This window comes from Syngnathus typhle, linkage group LG13 (assembly GCF_033458585.1).
Source record: "Syngnathus typhle isolate RoL2023-S1 ecotype Sweden linkage group LG13, RoL_Styp_1.0, whole genome shotgun sequence".
In the NCBI taxonomy this organism is placed as follows: Eukaryota; Metazoa; Chordata; class Actinopteri; order Syngnathiformes; family Syngnathidae; genus Syngnathus; species Syngnathus typhle.
The window spans coordinates 11,031,288-11,052,313 of NC_083750.1; the positions used below are offsets into that span (position 1 = coordinate 11,031,288).

The 21,026-nt window shown below is 44.9% G+C and overlaps 1 protein-coding gene and 1 long non-coding RNA gene across 3 annotated transcripts in view; one reads left to right on the forward strand and one right to left on the reverse strand.

Annotated features, from left to right (window-relative positions):
• dpp6b (dipeptidyl-peptidase 6b) overlaps positions 1-19,567 on the forward strand; it is a 35,113-nt gene extending 15,546 nt beyond the window's left edge. The window contains exons 1-25 of one of the 2 annotated variants that reach the window (XM_061294933.1): positions 4,484-4,607; positions 9,586-9,700; positions 10,464-10,562; positions 11,683-11,777; positions 11,862-11,936; positions 12,024-12,076; positions 12,215-12,296; positions 13,310-13,430; positions 14,719-14,873; positions 14,955-15,052; positions 15,147-15,273; positions 15,685-15,723; positions 15,799-15,906; positions 15,971-16,062; positions 16,136-16,183; positions 16,248-16,360; positions 16,436-16,483; positions 16,562-16,660; positions 16,741-16,810; positions 16,915-17,164; positions 17,241-17,343; positions 17,434-17,489; positions 17,558-17,630; positions 17,701-17,774; positions 17,934-19,567. In XM_061294933.1, coding sequence (XP_061150917.1) covers positions 4,551-4,607; positions 9,586-9,700; positions 10,464-10,562; positions 11,683-11,777; positions 11,862-11,936; positions 12,024-12,076; positions 12,215-12,296; positions 13,310-13,430; positions 14,719-14,873; positions 14,955-15,052; positions 15,147-15,273; positions 15,685-15,723; positions 15,799-15,906; positions 15,971-16,062; positions 16,136-16,183; positions 16,248-16,360; positions 16,436-16,483; positions 16,562-16,660; positions 16,741-16,810; positions 16,915-17,164; positions 17,241-17,343; positions 17,434-17,489; positions 17,558-17,630; positions 17,701-17,774; positions 17,934-18,080 — 2,397 coding nt within the window. In that variant the 5' untranslated portion in view covers positions 4,484-4,550 and the 3' untranslated portion in view covers positions 18,081-19,567. Of the gene's footprint in view, positions 1-4,483; positions 4,608-9,585; positions 9,701-10,463; positions 10,563-11,682; positions 11,778-11,861; positions 11,937-12,023; positions 12,077-12,214; positions 12,297-13,309; positions 13,431-14,718; positions 14,874-14,954; positions 15,053-15,146; positions 15,274-15,684; positions 15,724-15,798; positions 15,907-15,970; positions 16,063-16,135; positions 16,184-16,247; positions 16,361-16,435; positions 16,484-16,561; positions 16,661-16,740; positions 16,811-16,914; positions 17,165-17,240; positions 17,344-17,433; positions 17,490-17,557; positions 17,631-17,700; positions 17,775-17,933 lie in introns of those variants that run through there. The other variant, XM_061294932.1, reaches the window with a different exon arrangement.
• On the reverse strand, positions 15,605-16,314 carry LOC133165353 (uncharacterized). Its single transcript, XR_009717571.1, has 2 exons — positions 16,115-16,314; positions 15,605-16,038 (listed from the first exon to the last, which is right to left on the reverse strand). It is a non-coding gene; the product is annotated as an uncharacterized LOC133165353 (long non-coding RNA).
• Positions 19,568-21,026: the final 1,459 nt, after the last annotated feature.

The following is a 21,026-nucleotide window of genomic DNA, read 5'->3' on the forward strand; positions in this document are numbered from 1 at the left end:
AACTTAGTTGGGTAGCAAAAATACGAGTCACTGAAATGAATAATAATTGCTAACGACAAAGCACGACATGAAGCTCCTCTACCTGCTTCAACAAAGTTCCTTGGCACCATGACGCCGCAAGGGGGCGGTCCACTAATATTGATGCGAACGATTCCTATGAATGAATAAATAAATAAGTACCGTATTTTCCGGACTATAAGGCGCACCTTCAATGAATAGGCCATTTTAAAACTTAGTCCTTATATAAGGCGCACTGGAGTATAAGGCGCACCATTAATGCATCATGTCAGATTTTTAATCCAAATCAGATCTTCCATTTTATCGGTTTTTAGTTCAACTTCAGGTGGAACAAATCACTTTATAATCACAAAATAATGATCCAGTCTTTTTGATTCATGATTCATAGTCTTCAGCGGGCCACTTATGATTAATTTCATGACACAATGCTTTGAGCCAGTTTAAATTGAGGAATTTGGTCCATATATAAGGCGCACCGACCGGACTATACATTTTATGTTTTTAGGTGGGCCTTATAGTCCGGAAAATACGGTAAGTGAATTCAGAAGTAGCCAGTTGCAAATATGTGCACTCCGTTTGCATCATAATGAGCCCGGCTACCAAAATGCACGTTGGGTGCTTTCACATTGTTTTTAGCTTAGCGGCTTGATAATCAATTCCATTTGGCGACCGCATACAACAACTATTGTTGAGTCGTTTGAGTGCGGCCGTATACGTCGCGCGTATTAAACGCTGATGATGAGAGCGAGCGAGCGAGCAGTAATTAAAGACGCTCTCGGCGCCGAGGCCTCCGTCGGCTGCGCGAGTCCTTGGAGATGAGGAGTCGCTTGATGACGGAAATCTTTTCAGTCCCAGCTGAACGGAGCAGCGTGGCTTCACATCCTTTTCCAGGCATTTTCTTTTCATCACGCTCTGGTGGCTTTCAGAGGAATAGAATAGTCCTGAATTATTAATTCCCCTAACCTTGAATGTAATTAATGATCCCGTCCTGCTATTGTAATATATTGTAGTTTGCTATTAATTGCGTCTTCAATGGCGGATATGCAATACCTTTTATTCCCTCGTATAAAGCTTCTAATGCGGTAGATGGATCTGCAAATGTGCAGTATGCTGACTAAGGGCAGCTCTGTGTTTTTTAAGACCGCGTTCGTGCTTCACCTAATGAGCAACTTTACTGCCTTATCATTGATTTTATGTTCCATCTGCGGGGCTTTATTTTCGGACTGATAGCCAGCCCGCCGCAATCAAGGAAGACCATTTAATGGAAGCATCCAACGAGAGATATTCTTGGGAAGGGTGAATTATCACATCAAACGTCTGGCAAGTTTGTTTACGCAGGATTAAATATATCACTTTGCTCACTTTAAAGCACATTAAAGCCAAAGTAATACTATATCTTTCGCAAAGCAGGACTTTAAATCTCGGAGAGCAGACGGGCCCGACTAAAACTACATTTTGAAATTGAAAAAAGTGTTGGAGATATATCCGATTCTGACAGTAAGTGGTATGCAATACCCGTGTTGCTGAGGAGGACTGACTGCATGTCAGACTTGATTTGCCTGAAGTATCGGTGATTGTTATCAGCCGTTTCCGCGAGTTTCGAGACTGCAAATAAGGCGGTTAGCCGCGGTTCCGCTTTTCGCCCAACCGAGACACATTTTGACTTTCAAGTACACCAGCCACCCGATGTGTCCGGTGGAAACCTTTTATACGCCGTGATTTACAGCGGCGGTTCCGCAGAGCAAGCGGAGAAATCCATCCATGTTAAATGGTCCGAGTGCAGGTGCACGGGACGGGGGCCGCTGGAATCGAGCAGCTGGCCAACACAAACGTCTGATTCCCAAATCTGCAGGCCGTTGATGGATAAGAAAAGTGTGTGTGCCTGGGAGAAAACAGCATCTGATCCGAAAATGCAGACAAGGGCCCGACGCAACAACATGGCAGCATTAACACGAGGAGAACGCGTGCGGTCAGAATAAAACAGCAGACAACGACTTCCCGTCAGGCCTTATTGGGTTTAACCGATAACGATCCGTGTTCTGGTCTTTGTCGGCTCCTCTCGTCTGTGTCGATCATTTTCCCCATCAGTCAGACACGAGTGGCAGGATGGGATGAAGAATGATGTAGGTCCGTGAGTGGCCACTAGAGGGGGCGAGGATGCACTTTGTCATATTGTCTCTGTCGGTCTTATCTGTCTCACCATGTGGAAGTGTCCGTGTTTTAGTAGCGCACTGCTTCATACTGAAAGCTGTTTTTGTTTGTTTGCACATCCATCAACCAGTTGTTTGGTTGGGGGTTGGAAGCCGGCCTTCCTGCGTGGAGACTTAATGGGCCTCTCTTTTGTGGGTTGCCATGTTGGAAAAACATGCATTGTATCGCTAGCTTAAAGACTTAAGCACGTTTCTACCCCAGCTAGCTTTATCCCAGAGAGACCCTTGGCTGCGCCATTTTATTTTTTAAATTCAATATTCATGACCTCAAAAAAAAAGTCAACATTAGATGGGCTTGGCAGATGCAAAATTTCTTGTATTGTCATCATTCGGTTGATTGATTGGACCATCTCAGTGATTGGTTATCGTTTTTTTTTTTAACTTGCCGAGCTGTTGTGATTTTTTATGTATATTTCCTCTTTCAATGACTTCGTAATGAACTATAGGACTGATGCTGCACTTAGTCATTTCCTCGCCGTGTTTAAAGAAAAAAAATCATCTAATGATGCCCCTTCTGAGAGCACTAATGGCGCTAATGGGCATTGGCGTAACGAGGGAATCTTTTCCCTGCTGCGTTCCGCTCGCCGCTGCCTCTCCTTCACAATCTTGCTTGGTTCCATCTCTCCCCGCAGACGATTGCTTTGAAAGGCCAGCGGCTGTGCCCTGCTTCTATTCTTCCTGTGTGTATATGTGTGTGTTCACGTGTGTGTGTGCAAATAGACTGTGCTAACAAGAACGCCTTTGCGTGTGCACAGAATGACGTGACAGACACGCGGAGAAGATAGCGCTTGGGCGCTAACAATGTTTTGTTAGTAGCAGCAGCAGCAACTATTTCCGCCGTATGTGGGAGGACACTAAAGAGTGGCTCTCGAGAAGCAGGCTTGCAGCAGCGGCAGGCAGCTTGGCTTTGTTTTACAAGCAAACACAACTGATAATATGCAAATTCTGCCTTTTACTGTCACTGGGAATTGGGTTCGGAACGGCGAGATCTCTCCGTCGGCGATACCTGGAAGGATTTTGTTTTTTGTTGCACCGATTCTTGTCTCGGTCGGCTCGGTGATGGTCGTGAGGGGGAGTTGATCTGCGCCGACAAGCTCGTTTAAAGCCGTCAGATGGAGCCTGCAGATTGAAGCGGACGTGTGACAAATTCATGAGAACATAAATAAATAGTCCTGACACGGCAATTTGGAACGGAAAGCCAGCGTGCGATCATATCTGAATATTTTCCAACGATAGCGATCAGGCCTCTGAACATAAAAGAACAACTGAGTGACCTTTCGCTACCCCCCCCCCCTTAGTAACGGTTGCCAGGTTAGACAAAATGATGCTTCCATTGTCTGCACTCAGTAGTGGCAAAGCATGTTGTTCTGCTTACAAAAAAAAAAACTCCCACTCTCCCAAAAAAAAAACCTTACTTGCAACAACAAAACTCCCACTGTCAGCCAGAAAATGCTTACAATTACCTGACACGGAATAAAAACTCACCAAAGAACCTTTTACTCACGGCCCAAAAATCTTCCAGTCTCACCATTTAAAACATACACACTCACTAAAAATAAAAAATAATCCTTCACACCACTTACTCCATAAAAAAAAATCTCTCATGCACAAATCAATTTCATAGCCACCTAAAAACAAAACAATCCGTCTCACTCGCAACAAAGTCTTTAATCACAGAAAATTAAGCTCACATTTTTCCCCCAAAACGGGACTACAAAAACATATTTTTGTCAGAGGTGAAATTAATTGGAATCATTTGCACAAAGCCCACAAGGTAAGGACTAATAAGAGATGAGCCATAAAAAAAAAAAAAAAATCCCACTCACCCCAAAAACTTTGAGCCACCCCCACAAAAAACTCCCACAAATAAAAAAACCTTGTTTTATTCCATTGCATAAAATGGCACTAACAGTAATCATCTCCTGTCTATTTAGTCTCCTCTGACATTTCCATTCGCATGCTCTCACATATATGGAAAGTAATTAAGTGTGTGTGTGTGCATGTGTGTGTTGTGTGAGAAGAGCCCATTGATTGTGCTGCAGAGGTAAAGCTCCCTCCATCTCTCTCTCCCTCCCTCCCTCCCTCCCTCCCACATGGCATCGCATCAGCTGCCGTGTGCGCCTATGGTCGTCATTATTTTAGCAAATCACCAGATATCCTTGAACACTCCGGCTTGCTCGCCACCTCCTCCCCCTCCCCTCCCCATCGCTCCGCCCGCCCGCCTGCCTCTCTTGTGGTCTTCATTATTCCGCACCTGTCGGCAGCGGACGGACGGAAGCCGCACGCTGGTCCCTTCCTCCCCTCCGTTCTTCTTTTGCGCCCATGACTTCTGCCAAAGACGGCAGCGAGCCGGCCAAAGGCGCTCAGCAGCCAGAGCAGGTAGGACCTGCCGTGCTTCGGTGCTCTTCAGATATTTAACACCAGGGTCAGGGCGCTCGTGGAAGACGCCCGACTTGGAATTGAATATTTCATAAAGTTGCCTGAGCTCAGCTCTCAAACAAAGCTTTAGATTTCAAAGACCTCATCCGATTTTGGAGGACGTCAAACGAGGGTGGAGGCAAACACGGCGGGTGTTAAATGATGGGATGCGTTGTGGGTGTCGATGGCGTTGCCGACGCTGCCACTCCATGTGATGACGCACACACATAAGTGAGATGGAGAATGTCATCGCTTGGCTATGAAGAGCTGGAGTCGAATCAAATGATTTTGTCAACAGCTCGATTGTCAGGCAGCAGGTGTCGGGATATTTTCAAGGTCTGTGAGCGTGAAAGTGCAATGCACGTGCATCAGGGACGACACGCTACCAAAGTCCAGTTTTCAACATATTGTATCAAATATTTGGCGAAGGATTCGTGGAAACGGAGGTCCTCCCACTCACGGAAAGCACCCATGTCTATCTTCATTTGTCGGACAGCCTTGGCTTCTTTGCTCCGCTGCCGGCTTGTTACAAGCCTGTTGCATCTCAGGCACGCCACGCCGACCTTGCTAACACCAACTAGCGAGAGGGGCTTCCTCTCAAATGATGCCGAGATATCATTTGGCCATGAATGCATCACATTACTGTGTCCTTCTTGAATCCCAAATACGTACAAGAAAGGCAATAAACAGACAAGACAAAGTCAAACGTCTTGATGAGTGGAGCTCAGATGAAGCTCCAGGCTTGATTGTGACACTTTGAAGGCAATCTGCAGTGGAAGAACCTACCAAAAAGAAAAATGATTCCCTCCCCCTGCTACCTTCACCCGAATCAGGGGACGGTCACATTCTAGCATCAGTGATTTAGACGTAAACACAAATCAGCAGCGTGAATGAAACATTATCTCGCCCTTAGTTGGCCTCTGCTGACTCATGGTCATTGATTTAAACCTTGACAAGACTCCACTGGCCGCCATTATTTTACCTTTGCAGTCATGTCACATCTTCCTTTGGCTGTACTTTTGATTTTCCGCTGCTGTCCGCGGTCATCTGGAGCACATTCCAAATCTCCACAAAGTTCAAGTCCAGTAATGGAGCACGCACGCACGCACGCACGCAAGCGCGTCGGGCCCTCTAACGGCCGACGTTACCTTTGACCTCATCTACTCGGTCGCAGCGGTCTCAGGGTAGATGTCCTTTTCAAATCAATAGGCAATTACCCCTGCTAACCTATCAAGTCGATAGGACTCGTTGTTGCTTTGATGAAGAACAAAAACAACTTTTGAATTGATTGCTTGCAATTTGTCTAAACAGTGATTAAACAGCCACTTAGTCACTTGAGTGATTTTAATGCTTTAATATGCGATGCGGTGCAGATGTGAAGCCAAGTGTTCATTTCCCGCAGAGGAATTTGACATTTTTTTTTAATTTTCACTTTGAAATCGAACAAATAATGTTCTTTTGCATGAACGGAAACAAAAGTTAGTTCAAGAACTTATTTCCGGGGCAAGCATCCATCCATCCCTCCATAATGGAGGCTTGGGAGAGCATGAAAACGTTCAGTAAAAATGATCAGTGATTAAATGTCGCCTTTGTAACATCGAGTCTGCATTTGGTGATTAATTTACCTTCCCTTCAGCTAGCGAGCGTCGGAAGAAAAGGCCGAGTCACTTCCTGCTGAGTCAATCGTGACTAAATCAATGGCTTTTTCTAAAGATTCCAAAAGCGAGTTTTCACGTTCCTCTCGCCTACCATGGGAATGATGTGTTATTCTTTTGCTTTGTTTTGTACAAAGGAAACAAGGCCACAAAGAAGTCTGTAAATTGCACATTGATGTTTTGTACTTTTCCTTCTTTTCGTCCGCCACAAAACTCACCTTGTTGTCAGGCGTACAACGAAAATGTCAGCGTTTCTTTTTTTTTTTGTGACTTCACATTGATTTTCTGACGGTTAGTATTGGCTATTTGGGTCTCTGAGGCTATTGTTCATTTTTATAGCGGCTAGTTGACTTTTGTTTGCAATTTTAACGGCCAAGCAAAGAGCTTGTGTTGTCTTTTTAAAGTCACCAATAACATTTCATTTTGATGCTGTTGTTGAACAAGACACTTAACAAGACAACAATATATACATGCTGTGTTTTGGGAACAAAGCAAAATAAAGGCAGCCGAGTCCAAATGATGGATGGGAACCAAAGTTAAATAATTCAGCGTCAAGTGAAATGTGATAATAGGACAAAGGGTAAGTCGCATGAATCATTGAGCATTATTTTGACTTATGCTTTTGTCTTATCAGCTGTGCGTGCAGCGACTATTGCCGCAATCGGACAAAACAAGCACAGAAGGGAGGAAGTGTCGCCTCATTATTTTCCACCTGCAACAGCGCCAATGATTTTGTGTCCAGGGAAGGACAAGCACGGTCGCCCAGGCCGGGTCGGGCCGGGCCTGCACAACAGCTCCCTCTCCTTCACTCCACGAGTGACTTGATTGTCCAATCAGTGTTTGGACTCGGCGAGTGCTGCTGCTTGTTCGTTTTTTTCCGCTTCACTTTGTTTCCAGCTGACCGGCGCCAAGCTGTTTGGCCGCAAAGCCGGTCGACAAGTCGGCATAGAAATGTGCTCGGGCAAGTTTAATTGTTACTCTCTCGAAAAAAAAAAAAAAAGCAGCGTCCTGGATATATGTGATTTGCTTATCTGTGATTGGGCGGCCTCCATTTCAAACTATTTACTAGGGCTGGGTGATTATGGCCGAAATGATAATCATGTTTATCTATTTATATTCATATTTTCAACTCTTTCTTTGAATAATCGGATTTATTTGTATTTCTATTTTCAACAAAAGTAACTAAAGACATTTTTCCACACAGATTTTGGGTGTCAGCCAATTAGCCATGCAGGTCCCACAGTTGCATCCAAACATGTCCCTTGGCTCGCCTGGGGCGTCTAACAATTCCTCGGCGGTGGACGGGCTGGACAGACGAGAGCTGTGGAAGCCAACCGGCATAAATTCTTAATGCCCTCTCATGAGCGGCCATGATTTATTGATGCCGCGCCAGAGGAAAAGTTTACCCTCGCGCCCGCCCGAAGGCCAACGCTTCAACTCCTGTTTTTTGCTCCGAGTCTCAGGTCCTGTTTCCGGTGTCCGATGTCACGTTGAAGCCCGTGGGCTAACACGCGAAGCCACGTGCTTTAACATGCCATCATTTCTTGCTTATTATTCCTGTGCATTTTACCGGACTGCGGGTTTGATCGGAGTTGGTTCCCTTGGCAACCAGGTGCTGAGATCAAGAAAGATCCATTTCACACTTGAGCTGCGAGCAGAGACAAAGAGATGCTTAGACAAAGCGAAAGTGGGAGGCAGAGCGGATTAGGGAGAGTGGAAGGAAGCTTGACCGGAAAAAGAGCCTCGGCTATACCAACGCACCTTTCCAAGTGACGGGAAAATGGTTGCAAATGGATTTGGAGATAAAGTAACCCTCGTGCACAACAGTGAGCTCATGTGAGGCTTTTGGAGCTAGCGTGTCGAAATCTGTGTGGGTACGGTTACACTTATTGACAACCGTGCCGAAACGGAGCATTTTCCCCCTCCCTTGCGATCAAAGTCGGCCAAGGACGGATTCTCGGAACCGTCGATGGCGAACATCAGCTTGCTGCTCATGAATCTCTGCTCAGTGCTCCTCTCCAAAATCTTTTTTTTCGAATGGCCATCGTGAAGGTTTCCACCTCCTTCCATGTGATCAGGCTCATAGGGCCAATTAGTCACGGAGGTGGGGGGAGCGTAACCGGAACAAAATATTTACTCACACACTCCTCCAAGCCTGCAGGGCTTCACTGCAGAGAGTCACAAATACAGCTGTCACACCTATGTGTGTGTGTGTGTCAGGCTGATGCACTCCACCGGTGCATTAAAATGCCCTCAGAGTGACGGAACAGGACCTTTAACGGAGGACGGCCGTCACTTCATTCTGTTGCTCTATTTGGGAACTCGGGCAGCAATATCTTCAGCAGATATCATATAACTGCGGCAGGTGAATATCTTGCCAGTGCAACGTGCGGGTGTAAATCACGAACCTCGCTGCAATAAATCATCCTTTTTGTTATTGATTTGCAGTCGTACACACACACACACACTTGTGCGCACAAAGTAATGGAGGTGTTCAAGTGCAGTTATTTTGTGTTATAAGAGCTTAACTGTAGTTCTGTGGCCCAGTGGTACTTTTTTTTTTATCTGCAATATGATTCCACACATGAAAGGAGGAATGTTGAAACGTCGCATATTGACTTTGAATGGCTTGTATGCAAATTGTTGGCCAACCTGTGAAATGAAAGGATCGATTAAATATGTCGTTACCGGCCTCAATGTGCCCGTTAGCTTCACAGCTAATTGTTTCTCAGGCTATGTTGCTCGAAGACTTGCTCTTTTCATGCAGCGAACCCAAAATGTGCAAAGAGTTCCAGAATTAGCACCGACTCGGATTCAGCGGCTTGGTGTCAAAGTGCTGCTGCCTCCAAGAGCGGAAACGCTGGGTTCCCTTGGAACCGGCTACCAATCGCCTAAATTCTTGCGCTCCCTCGGTTGCCATAGTAACAAAAGCCCGAGGACTTCAGAAGCGGGTGAAGCGGGTTCATTTGATGGAAGCCGCATGTAAAAAAAAACAAGTGAGACTGGATTTCGAATTGTCTCCATTTTTTTAAAAAGTATTTCCTGGTTCCTCTTGCATAAAAGCTAATGCTACTTCAGTCTATTAGCGGAGCTGGCTCAATACAGCTACCACTTGTTTGTCAATGCACTATTCAAGGACTTGGAGCATTTTGTGGCGTACACACTAATAGCAGCACTTTAAAAATCTATGATGGGACCAATGTGCTCCGCTACGTGTTCCGTTAGAAGTTCATGTTGGATGATGTCATTGCATGCGTGATGTAACGTATGATGTCATTCACCAGGACCTGGTGGGCAGCGCCCCGCCGCAGAGGAACTGGAAAGGAATAGCCATCGCCCTGCTGGTCATCCTGGTCATCTGCTCCCTGATTGTCACCTCGGTCATCCTGCTGACGCCTCGTATGTAGCATGCACGCACGCACGCACACGCTCGCTCGCAGGCAAAGTTCTGCATTCTTTTTCAATGTGACTGCTCGGTGTCAAGGCCTTACGTGATGATGAGCTGAGTCCCCCTCAAAGAGAAGTCGAACAAAGATGATGGCCTTTTGTCAAAGCACCGCAGCTTTTATCTTCAAGAAAAAAAAGAACTTTTGTGGTGAGAGCTGGTTGGCTCTGCTTGCTCGCTCAGCTCCTGCCAGCGGCTGATGACACGCCGGCGTCGACGTTTCGAGACCTGACAAAGAGCTTATCTTTCTCAGCTACTTTTGAAACTCCGGGGCACTCAAAGGCGCCGTTCATTGCGGCTTTGTCTTTGGGTTTATTTTATCTTTGAGATCTTTTGGTCTGATTGTCGCTCAGGAACGACACCGCAGCGTTGCTCACTTTCTTGCCCTCACTCCAAATTGCTCTCTGATAGCATATTTTATATCATGAGCGCATAAACAAAATACTAAAAATGAATCGATTCATAAGAAATCCCATGACTATCTAACGAGTCATCGTATTGGAGACGTCATCTTGTCTGCGGCACCCTGTCCTCCCAGATTCAAACAGAAATCATCTTCAAACAAAAGTTTTTTTTTTTCTTTCTCACTCGTAAATGTGAATCCAATTTCACAGGCGCAACGTGAAGCTTCTCCCTCCCCAGCCAGCGGCACAGCGACGCTATCTGCACTTTACAATACATTGCTCTCCTTTTCTTTTTGACATATGCGCTTGACAGGCGAAGATGAGAGCCTGGCCCTGAAGAAGAAGGTCACCCTGGATGATGTGTTTGGTCCCGACCTCCGTATCCACCGACCTGACGCCGTGTGGCTCAGCGGTGAGTTGAAACGGAAATTCTGCTTTGTCGGGCCAGTTTCTAGCTTTACATAAAATAAGAGCATACCACCTTAAATAACATTATGTGTTAAGTGAAGGCTAGAAATACCATTTAATATTTTTTTGGGTGTAAAATATTGCCATATCGTCTAATTAAAACAAAAAAATATGATTAAACTTCCAAAATGTACTTCCAATTAAGTATTGGCGCCATCTTGTAATCTATTTTAGTATTCACTAACATAATTAAGTTAGTTTAAAAGTCACGCGTATAAATGCGTGACAAGCATCATTCATCCAGCAAGCTGATGAAAACATTCTCAGTGCCTGACGAAATCATGGCGACATCGCATCTCGCGTTCCCATTTGGGCCCCGTGACCTTCCCCTAAGCGGCGGATGCGCGGTCCTCATCAATATTTCCGGGGGCACGTCATCTACCCAACCCCCGCCGGGTCGCTTCTTGCCTCACTCGCCTTTGGACTCACCTCCGACTCGCCCGCCGCCACTTCCCGAGATGCAAACGAGGCGGCTGGCGACCGCGTTATGTGCGAGTGAGATATTGCGCTATCGCTAGGCAACATCTGGGACTTAATCTCTCTTAATCTTATGCAAATCTCCTTTAAGTACAAACAGAATGGAAGTTTGGCAAGTGGAACAATCGGCGGTACCCTGCCTGACCCTCCAGCTCACATCCATCCGGATGCCTGTGTGGAAAGGATTTACTTTATTACTTTAAAAGCGCTAAATTGTACATTTAATCCCGCAAATGTGAGACCGTGAAAGACATCAGTTTGATAACGCGGTAGAGTCTTTGCTTCGTTTGGAATATATACGAAATGAAAATGGATTCCATTATTATATTTTGAAGTTCAACAAAGTTCGTTAAACATGTAAGAGTGTTTAAATAGTTTTGTGTTAGTATGTTAACATGATTCATAACAAATTTCCAGTTTTTTTTTTTAAATCAGGGGCGGAGCTAGGGGGGGCCCATGGGGGCATTAAAAAAATGCTCAGATAATAACAATACGATTATTATTATTCTTTTGACCTCATCCGTGAATAAACTGGCCTGTTTTGTGAACGAGTTCACCATGAACCTGTGTTGACTTCCTCGGCGCAGGTAATGAGCTGCTGTATCGTACAAGGGAAGGTGATGTTGTCAAGCTCAACGTGGACACGGAGGAGAAACGTGTTGTCGTGCCAAACCAAATGTTTGTGAGTGCACCTTAATCACCTCACTGTAGAGTTGTCACTTGCCCTCTTAGTCATTTTCTCTCTCTCTCTCTCGCTCTCATCCAGGAAAGATCGAAGGCCACCAGGTACCAAGTGTCCCCTGACCTGCAACAAGTGCTATTTGCCTTTGACTTGAAACTGGTGAGGTCATACCATTGCAGCTTTTTTTTATTTTTATTAAACCTGATGTTTCTGAGCCTTGAATTTTCATCCTATTTATTTCGGCAGATCTATCAACATTCCTACGTGGCCAAGTACATTATATACAGCCTTACAACACAGTAAGCTTTTTTTCCTCCAAATTGTAATCTTTCACCTTGGCCTAGGGTTGGCCTCTCAGGGTCAGTGCAGCAACAGTTGACAGCTGTAAAGAAAAACATTCCAGTGTACATGATTGTGATGTTGTTTGTCTTGCGCAGGGAAACATGGCCCTTGAACCCTCCCGAAGTGCACGAAGCCGTGCTGCAATTTGCTGGATGGGGACCTAAAGGCCAGCAGCTCGTAAGGCCTTACACCACAAAAACAAACCAAAATGGGAATGGGAATTGCCAATTTGAAAATGCATTTCCCCATCTGGACTGAGGGGGGCGCGCTGAAGATGCTGAGCAACAGCAGATGGCTCCTCAAGGCAGAACCAATCATTTGGATTGTCGCCTCGGGAACCAAAACACTGACGCGTGTGTGTATCATGAAACATTTGGGCACAGATTTTTTTTTAGCTGCATCCAAGCAGATAAATTGAACTAGTGTGCCCACTTCATTTTGTGTTTGTATGCGTTTGGCATTTACAGGCACTCATTGATATGCCGGGTCAGCAGGAGCAGGATCATTACCATTTTGTTTTGTTTTCTTCACGTGGCTTTTTATCGTAAGAGTTGAACAATTTATTATATTGTTAAAATCGATTGTTGCGACGTAAAATGTTTTACCTTTCAAATTGTTTTTGTTTTTTTTTCAACTCAATACGTGTTGTGGATTCATCTAAAGGCTGCAATGGAACAGATGATTCCATTTAAGGTGCCAGGAAAAACAAAACGTCGAGCTCTTTTATCACAGTCCGACGTGTTCACCCTCATTGTCATCCCAGCTTCTTTCGCTCCAAAGTTTTTGGGCCTGAAATCCGTCAGGGATGGAGCACGCCGCGTCAGCGTCCAAATGTGTGACTGTGTGTGAAGTCAAGCAGATCACATCGACACAGAGATGAAGATGCCCCCATTAAAGCGCTGTGACGGAGCTATCAGCGAGAGGCACACAGATCTGAATGTCAGGTTGTTTGTCCAAAAAAAAGAGATCATGATGAGAAAGATCAAAATGAAAGTATTATTCGACAAAGTAGCATGTCAAAACTTCATCCAGGATTATAGCTGGCCTTTTCTCAAATTGAAATCCCTTTTTGTAGAAGAGTTCATTCCCTCAGGTTCAATTTTAGTGGTCGATGAAATTGTTGGCCTGCAAGAAAACTGAAAGCAGAATTCTTCCGATTAGATTGAGCCTTTCCTTGTATTTGGCTGCAGATCTTCATATTTGAGAACAACATCTACTACAGAGCAACGGTAGAGAGTCGCACCATCCGGCTGGTTTCCAGCGGAAAGGAGGGCGTGGTCTTCAACGGCCTGGCTGACTGGCTCTATGAAGGTAGCCCACCGCACTCGTCAAACTCAACGCAACAATTGTAAAAGGAACATTTTTACACTTTGTACTCGATATTGGCAGATGTTAAATATTCCGTCAATTTTGCTTCAGAGGAAAAAAATAATAATAATAATGTTGAGTGGATTTGTAAAGTGTTTCAGAAAAGCGCTGTTAAAATTCAAGCATCGATTGTAGCCACTTAAAGCAGTCCCCACATTTTGACACCTCTGTTGTCACACTAAGCACTGTATTTACGATGAGGTTCTTTGAATTCATTCAGGAGAAGAAGACGTTTGCCATCCATTATGCAGCAATCATATTGATCTTGTTCATCTAAATGTAGATCATGTATTTCAAAATGTGTTCATTTTATTGATTGAATTTGTTTGTTCAGCGTGGTTTTTTTTTTTTCCGCCCCCGCTGCTGTCATTTATGATAAAACGTCGAGGCTCGTCAATGGCGACTTATTTTCTCCGTAACGCCGTTATTATTTCCCAGGGGGCTTTTAATAACAATCTGCGAATGTTATGAATGTGTAATGCAATTACAAAAAGCCATTTATGGAGGGAGGATCTGTAATTCGACTGAACTGCTGAGGGGGGTCGGATTTAATCGTGTCCTTATTAATAGGATTATTTCTTTCGCCCAGAAAGCGAAATGAGAGACGTAATCCATTTTCATTAGCGTGCAAAGATTTGTTTTGTAACGTTCTTCCCGCTGCCTCGTAAGGATTTATCACCCCGACGCAAATCATGTCGCTCATCCCTGCGCGGAGAGAGCAAGAGCGAGAGTGAAGGTTAGGTTGTATTGTCCCCTCTGTGCAGCTCTCAGCCTTGAGCTACACAAATGAATTGTGATTTATATGCACTTTATTTTCCGAAGGCAACTTTTTCGGCGCCAACGCGCCCGGGCTGTGCCAGCCGCTCTCAGCATCCAAGTTGCTGTGAATAATCAATCAATAATGGCTCCTCCCGGAGTCATCATCAACTGAGGCAGTGTAACTAACTCAACTGTCTTCAAATACGATTCCAAATTCCAATACGAGTTTAGCTTATGCGATACACACAAAACCTTCATAGACGCACAATCAATCCTGATGATCCCTCGCAAAAAGATGACGACCTAATAGCAACAGGCTGCTTTCTATATAGCTATAGTGCCCCCTGCTGGATTACATTTGAATATACTCTAACCATATGTTGTACTGAGGCACGACTGAATCATATTTATATTTATCATGACTATTTTAAAATGTTTTATAATTCTTTTTTTTTTTTCCTTTGGGGCCCAGAGGAGATCCTGCAAAGCTACAAGGCCCACTGGTGGTCTCCCGACGGCCTGCGTCTGGCCTACATGACAATCAACGACACGCTGGTGCCAAAGATGGAAGTCCCCTTCTTCACGGGGACGCCGTACCCCAACACTTTGGAATACCACTACCCGAAGGTAAGTCTTGTTGCACGGCTTTTGGTGTCGCACCCGAAAGCCAAACGGACGTATCCGCTTTCCTTTGGGCCGCCTCCGCAGGCTGGGGAGGAAAACCCTGTGGTGCACCTGTCAGTGGTGAGCCTCAACGGTCCTCTGCACACTGTGGTCATGAAGAAACCCGATGACCCCCGAATCGGGTGAGAGCCCATCTCAAGGTGTCATTGATATGCTTCGCGCCTACTCCTGAAGGTCCCTGCATGGACTTTTGTCCTTTTTTTTTTTCCCCCCCAGGAGGGAGTATTACATCACCATGGTGAAATGGGCCACCAGCACCAAACTGGCTGTCAACTGGCTGAACAGAGCCCAGAACAATTCCATATTGACACTGTGTGAGGCGACCACAGGGGTCTGCGTCAAGGTGCGATCTTCTGCTCAGTGTCACGTGTGGCAATCGTTGTTTGACGTAGAAGCAAAACAATTAATCCAATTGATTTAAATAATTGCCTTCAAAAGTACAATCAGATAATAAATGCTTCGTATTCATACCAACAAATGATGTGAAAATATTTAGGAGCTATTTAGAATGGGATCAGCTTGACCTTATAAGGCTTTTAATTTCAAAAGACTAAGAAATACTGCCGCCATGTGGCCAAATGTTGTTATTGCATGATTGCATGAACGCACTTGATAGCTTTAAATACTTTTTTTCTTTGTGTCAGTTTGTAATGAAGATGATTATACCATATATATATATATTAAAAAAAATAGTTTATATAAAAAATTTACACAAGTACAGCAAAGGCTTAAATAACCCATTGTGACTTTTTAGAAACATGAAGATGAGAGCACAAGTTGGTTGCACAGACAGGTAGGTGTGAAACATCCCCCGTGTATTTTTGTTCACTAGCGTGCAAAACACAGCCCATTTTCTTCCCGTCCGCAGAATGAAGCGCCGCTTTTTTCACACGACGGGCACAAGTTCTTTTTCACACGAGCCATCCCTCAGGGTGGGAGAGGGAAGTTCTTCCATATCTCTATGTCCACCTCCATGGTATGCTATCGCTCTCACAAGTGGATGTTTCTCATCTGAGCTTGACTTGACTCATCTGCCTTAGCCCAACACCAGCTTGGACATACTTCAGTCGCTGACGTCGGGGGATTGGGACGTCACCAACATCCTGGCCTACAATCACCAGAGGAACCTCATGTCAGTTTGGCTCTTTTGCACACTTTTGCAAGCTCAGACGAACGACGCTTACCTTAGCCGCTTCTTTTCCCAGATACTTTCTGAGCACAGAGGACGACCCCAAACGGCGACACTTGTACAGGTAGACGCTTCCTCGCCACCTCGTCATCATGTGCGCGTCGAGTCACGTCAATGGCGTTTTACAGCACGGACACCATTCCTCCGTTCAACCGCTGCTGCCTGTCCTGCCAGTTTAAGTGCGGCTATGTGGACGTGTCGTTCAGTCACGACATGCGCTACTTCCTGCTCACCTGTAAAGGTGAGTCACCTCCAAAGCAGCTCTGTCATTCCCAAAATTGTTTTTTTTTTTTTATAAATCTGAACTTCTTCCCAGGGCCTGACGTTCCGAGCGTGGCCGTCTACAGAACAGAAGACAAACAGAGTAAAATGTCCTCCCGGTGATGTTTTTCCGTCCCGACTATCATGCGCATTTTGACCTTTTTTTTGTGTGTGTGTGCAGAGCTGTTGGACGTCGAGACAAACGAGCGAGTCAACGCCACGTACAACAACATGCAGATGCCCAAAGTGGAGTACGACACCATCACCATAGACGACTACAGTAGGCCTTTTTACGTGCATTGCACAAAGACTGCGAGCTTCAACGAGAAAAATCGAAAAATTGTTTTGCCTGTGCCGCAGCTCTCACCATGCAGATTCTCAAGCCAGCTGGATTTGTGGCCACAGCCCATTACCCCTTGCTGCTGCTGGTGTAAGTACGACCATGTCTCCGTATGGTCACGTGATCCTCCTTTCTTCGACTCAGAAAATGTATGACTGAACATTAAACTCGACATCGTCGCCTCGTAAACCAAGCGACGGGACGCCGGGCGGCCAGATGGTCACCGAGCAGTTCCAGGTGGACTGGGCCACCATCCTGGTGAGCAGCTTCGGCACCGTCGTCATCCGCTTCGACGGCCACGGCAGCGGCTTCCAGGGTACCAACCTCCTCCACAAAGTGCACAGGAGGTTGGGCAAGCTGGAGGAACGAGACCAGCTGGAGGCGCTCAGGTTCATCTCCAAAGAGCCTTACATCGACAAGACTCGAATGGGAGTGTATGGAAAGGTAACGCCGGTTGGAATTCCGCGGGTGGTTCTCGCTCGAAAATAATGGAACGTATCCATCTGTCGTCGTCGTGCAGGCGTACGGAGGCTATTTGTCCACGCTGCTGCTCAGCTCAGATGAGTTCACTCAGCTTAAATGTGGAACTGCGGTCTCGCCCATCACGGATTTCGAGCTTTACGGTAAAACTCGATTTTTTTTTTTATTCGGCCTGCCACGTTCAGCCAAAGAGTTCCATTACGTGCCATTTGAATCTTTTCCTCTTAAACCAGTGTCGGCATTCTCCGAACGATACCTGGGCTCAAAGACCGATTCCAGAGTCTACGCGGTACGTCTCATCATTTTCAAATCGTTCAAGTGAGACTGTTTGTGACTGTATTTCTTTTTGTGTGCCAGATGTCAAATTTAGCTCACAGAGCAGGTCAGCTGGTGCAGAAGCAGTACTTGATCATCCACCCCACTGCAGACGGTATCTAATGACTCTTTTCGGAAAAGGCTGTAAGATTTCTTTTTTTACTCATTATTCTTTCTGTCTGTAGAAAAGGTTCACTTTCAGCACACGGCCAAGTTTATCAACCATTTAATCAGCAAGAAGGCCAATTACACTCTTCAGGTGAGATGTGTGTGTGTGGGGTGGACTATTTTTTTTTTTACACAAAACAGACAGCCCATTAGGCACACCAAGTACACCCAGCACAGTGGACTCTCCCCTACTGCATCAGTTTCTGTGTATTTTCCCAATTTGTGCTGATAAAATTGTTCCCCTGTTCAGATCTACCCGGACGAGGGCCACTTCCTGCACAGCGAAGACACCCAAAAGCACCTGAGCCGCTCTCTGGTCAACTTCTTTGGGGAGTGTTTCCGGCTACCCGAAGTGGTTAAGGGCGAGCAGCAGGACGTTGACGAGGACGATAGCTAAGCCCGACCGACGAGCCACCCCCGCCTCTGCCCCCCCCAATTTTTATTGTGATTTCAATTTCTGCTTCTCACGATTGGATAGCATTAGATGTCACGGGAGTTCGACATTCTTTTGTATTCTTCCTAATCCATTGAAAATGAAACATTAACAATAAAAATCGTCCGATTTTTCTTCTTCTCAAGAGCTCGACGACAAAGTTGAGCATTATTTTCTTTGTGAGGGCACAATTTTGGATAGCACTTTGGTTTTGGACGCCAGGAGACAACCTAATCTGATCTTGTAATCGGTGAGTTTGATAATCAGAGAACTAACCTGGCGCCTCCAAGAAACCAGCACTTTTCAGCACAAAATATCGCCCCCTATTGACCCGGAGACTGAACCGCCGGTTTCTGGTGATTTTGCCAATGAATTAACTGGTTGTTGTGCTCACAAGTACAGTACTCTGTTTGGTGTTTCCCACCTTATTAGTGACGTGTGTCTTTTATACAAAGGAGTATTATGGAGAAACTGAAGGGTGAAAAGTTATTTTTTCTTAATTCTTTGAGAATTGATCATTTAAAGCTCCAAAATATATATTTCATCGCAAAGCGTTTTCCCCTCATTTAAATGCATTCAACTTAAAAACCTTGAAAAAGTTGCAATCAAATTCCAAATATATTACAATCTTCACAATAGACAACTTTTTATCCACAAGAAATACCATTTTAATCTAAGATCAGAATTAAATATCTAAAGTATTTTACTTCTTTTACTTACTACATAAACATACTGTGATTTGCTGGCAGCCCGTAATGAATTTTTATTTTTAAGGTGGCCCTAATTCTCCTTTGTACTTTTGTGACAAATCAATGGCACAATGTTGTAGTCCATCAAATGTGTACAAATATTTAAGAGTGCTTTTTTCTTCTTCTTCTTTTTAGTCACCGTGCCTTAAAAGTGGGCCGACGGTCAATGTTAGTAGCCCACTTGACAAATGGAAGTGAGGGGAATATGTTTTTGTGTGTGTTTGTGAGCAAGAAAACCCAATTTTACAGAAATGTCAGTCACACATGACACCTGAAGATGTTTGTAAATAGAAATTTACAATAAGCTTTTCTGGAACGTCCTCCATTTTGATGTCTCATTATGTCAGTGCTTCTCAATTATTTTCTGTTACGCCCCCCCCTAGCAAGAAGAAAACTATTCGCGCCCCCCTCCCCACCGTGACTATCCTAACTTGTCTTGTAAGTCGTAAAGTGTTGCACTGTCGCAAACGTGACAGAAGTAACAATGAGAGCGCCACTGCCCCCTGCTGTAGTAAACGCGCAATTACACTTTATTCTAGTACTGCCAAAAAAAAAGCCTGTTCCCCAGGGTCACACGCGCCCCCCCAGGAATAGCACCTTGGGGGCGCGCCCCACTATTTGAGAAGCACTGGCCTAGGTGACTGATTCACAATTTGGTTTTGTCTGATATCAGAGATTAAATAAAGAAAACCAACTGGCTGATTGATTTGTTTTAATTGAGAGGGGAAAAAAACAGCAAAAGCATTTCACTAGCTGACCAGGAGATGGCGACAGCGTGGCATCTGAAGACCATGGATTGTTTGTTCTGCTATAGCCTAGGTGACTGATTCACAATTTGGTTTTGTCTGATATCAGATATTAAATATAGAAAACCAACTGGCTGATTGATTTGTTTTAATTGAGAGGGAAAAAAACCAGCAAAAGCATTTCACTAGCTGACCAGGAGATGGCGACAGCGTGGCATCTGAAGACCATGGATTGTTTGTTCTGCTATAGCCTAGGTGACTGATTCACAATTTGGTTTTGTCTGATATCAGATATTAAATAAAGAAAGCCAACTGGCTGATTGATTTGTTTTAATTGAGAGGGAAAAAAAACAGCAAAAGCATTTCACTAGCTGACCAGGAGATGGCGACAGCGTGGCATCTGAAGACCATGGATTGTTTGTTCTGCTATAGCCTAGGTGACTGATTCACAATTTGGTTTTGTCTGATAATAGATATTAAATAAAGAAAACCAACTGGCTAATTGATTTGTTTTAATTGAGAGAAAAAAAAACATCAGCAAAAGCATTTCACTAACTGACCAGGAGATGGCGACAGCGCGGCATCTGAAGACCATGGATCGTTCTGCTATGCCGGTTTAAAAAAAAAAAAAAAAAAAAAAAACGTAATTAGCTAGGGGTCAAAGGTCAAAGTTTACGGTTCAAAGTTCACCCAGGGGTCAAAGGTCGGTTCAAAGTTCACGGGGTCATGTGCACATTTTCGATTTTTAACTAGAGTTGAAAGTTGCGGGTTCAAAGGTCACCCAGGGGTCACCACGGGGTCACCGCGGGGTCACCGCGGGGTCACCGCGGTCACCACGGGGTCACCGCGGGTTCAAAGTTCAGGGTTCACTTTTTTTTTTTTTTTTTTTTTTAGGTTAACCTTTATTTAACCCAGTGCTTCTCAATTATTTTCTGTTACGCCCCCCCCTAGCAAGAAGAAAACTATTCGCGCCCCCCCTCCCCACCGTGACTATCCTAACTTGTCTTGTAAGTCGTAAAATGTTGCACTGTCGCAAACGTGACAGAAGTAACAATGAGAGCGCCACTGCCCCCTGCTGTAGTAAACGCGCAATTACACTTTATTTTAGTACTGCCAAAAAAAAAAGCCTGTTCCCCAGGGTCACACGCGCCCCCCCAGGAATAGGGGGCGCCCCACTATTTGAGAAGCACTGCATTATGTTGTGAATTTTGTGCTAAATGGCTAAAACTTTCTCTCTCTACCAGTCAAATTACTTAGCGTCGGTGGTTTGTAGTCAGCTAATGTACAAAGTGTATAAAATAAGACATTAAGTCTCTATGTACTATGTGCAACTTAATGTACATAAAGCATTTTGAACTGTTCCTTTTTGGCAGTTTGATTCAGCCCCCCCCTCGCCTTCAAAGTGTGCCTAGTTT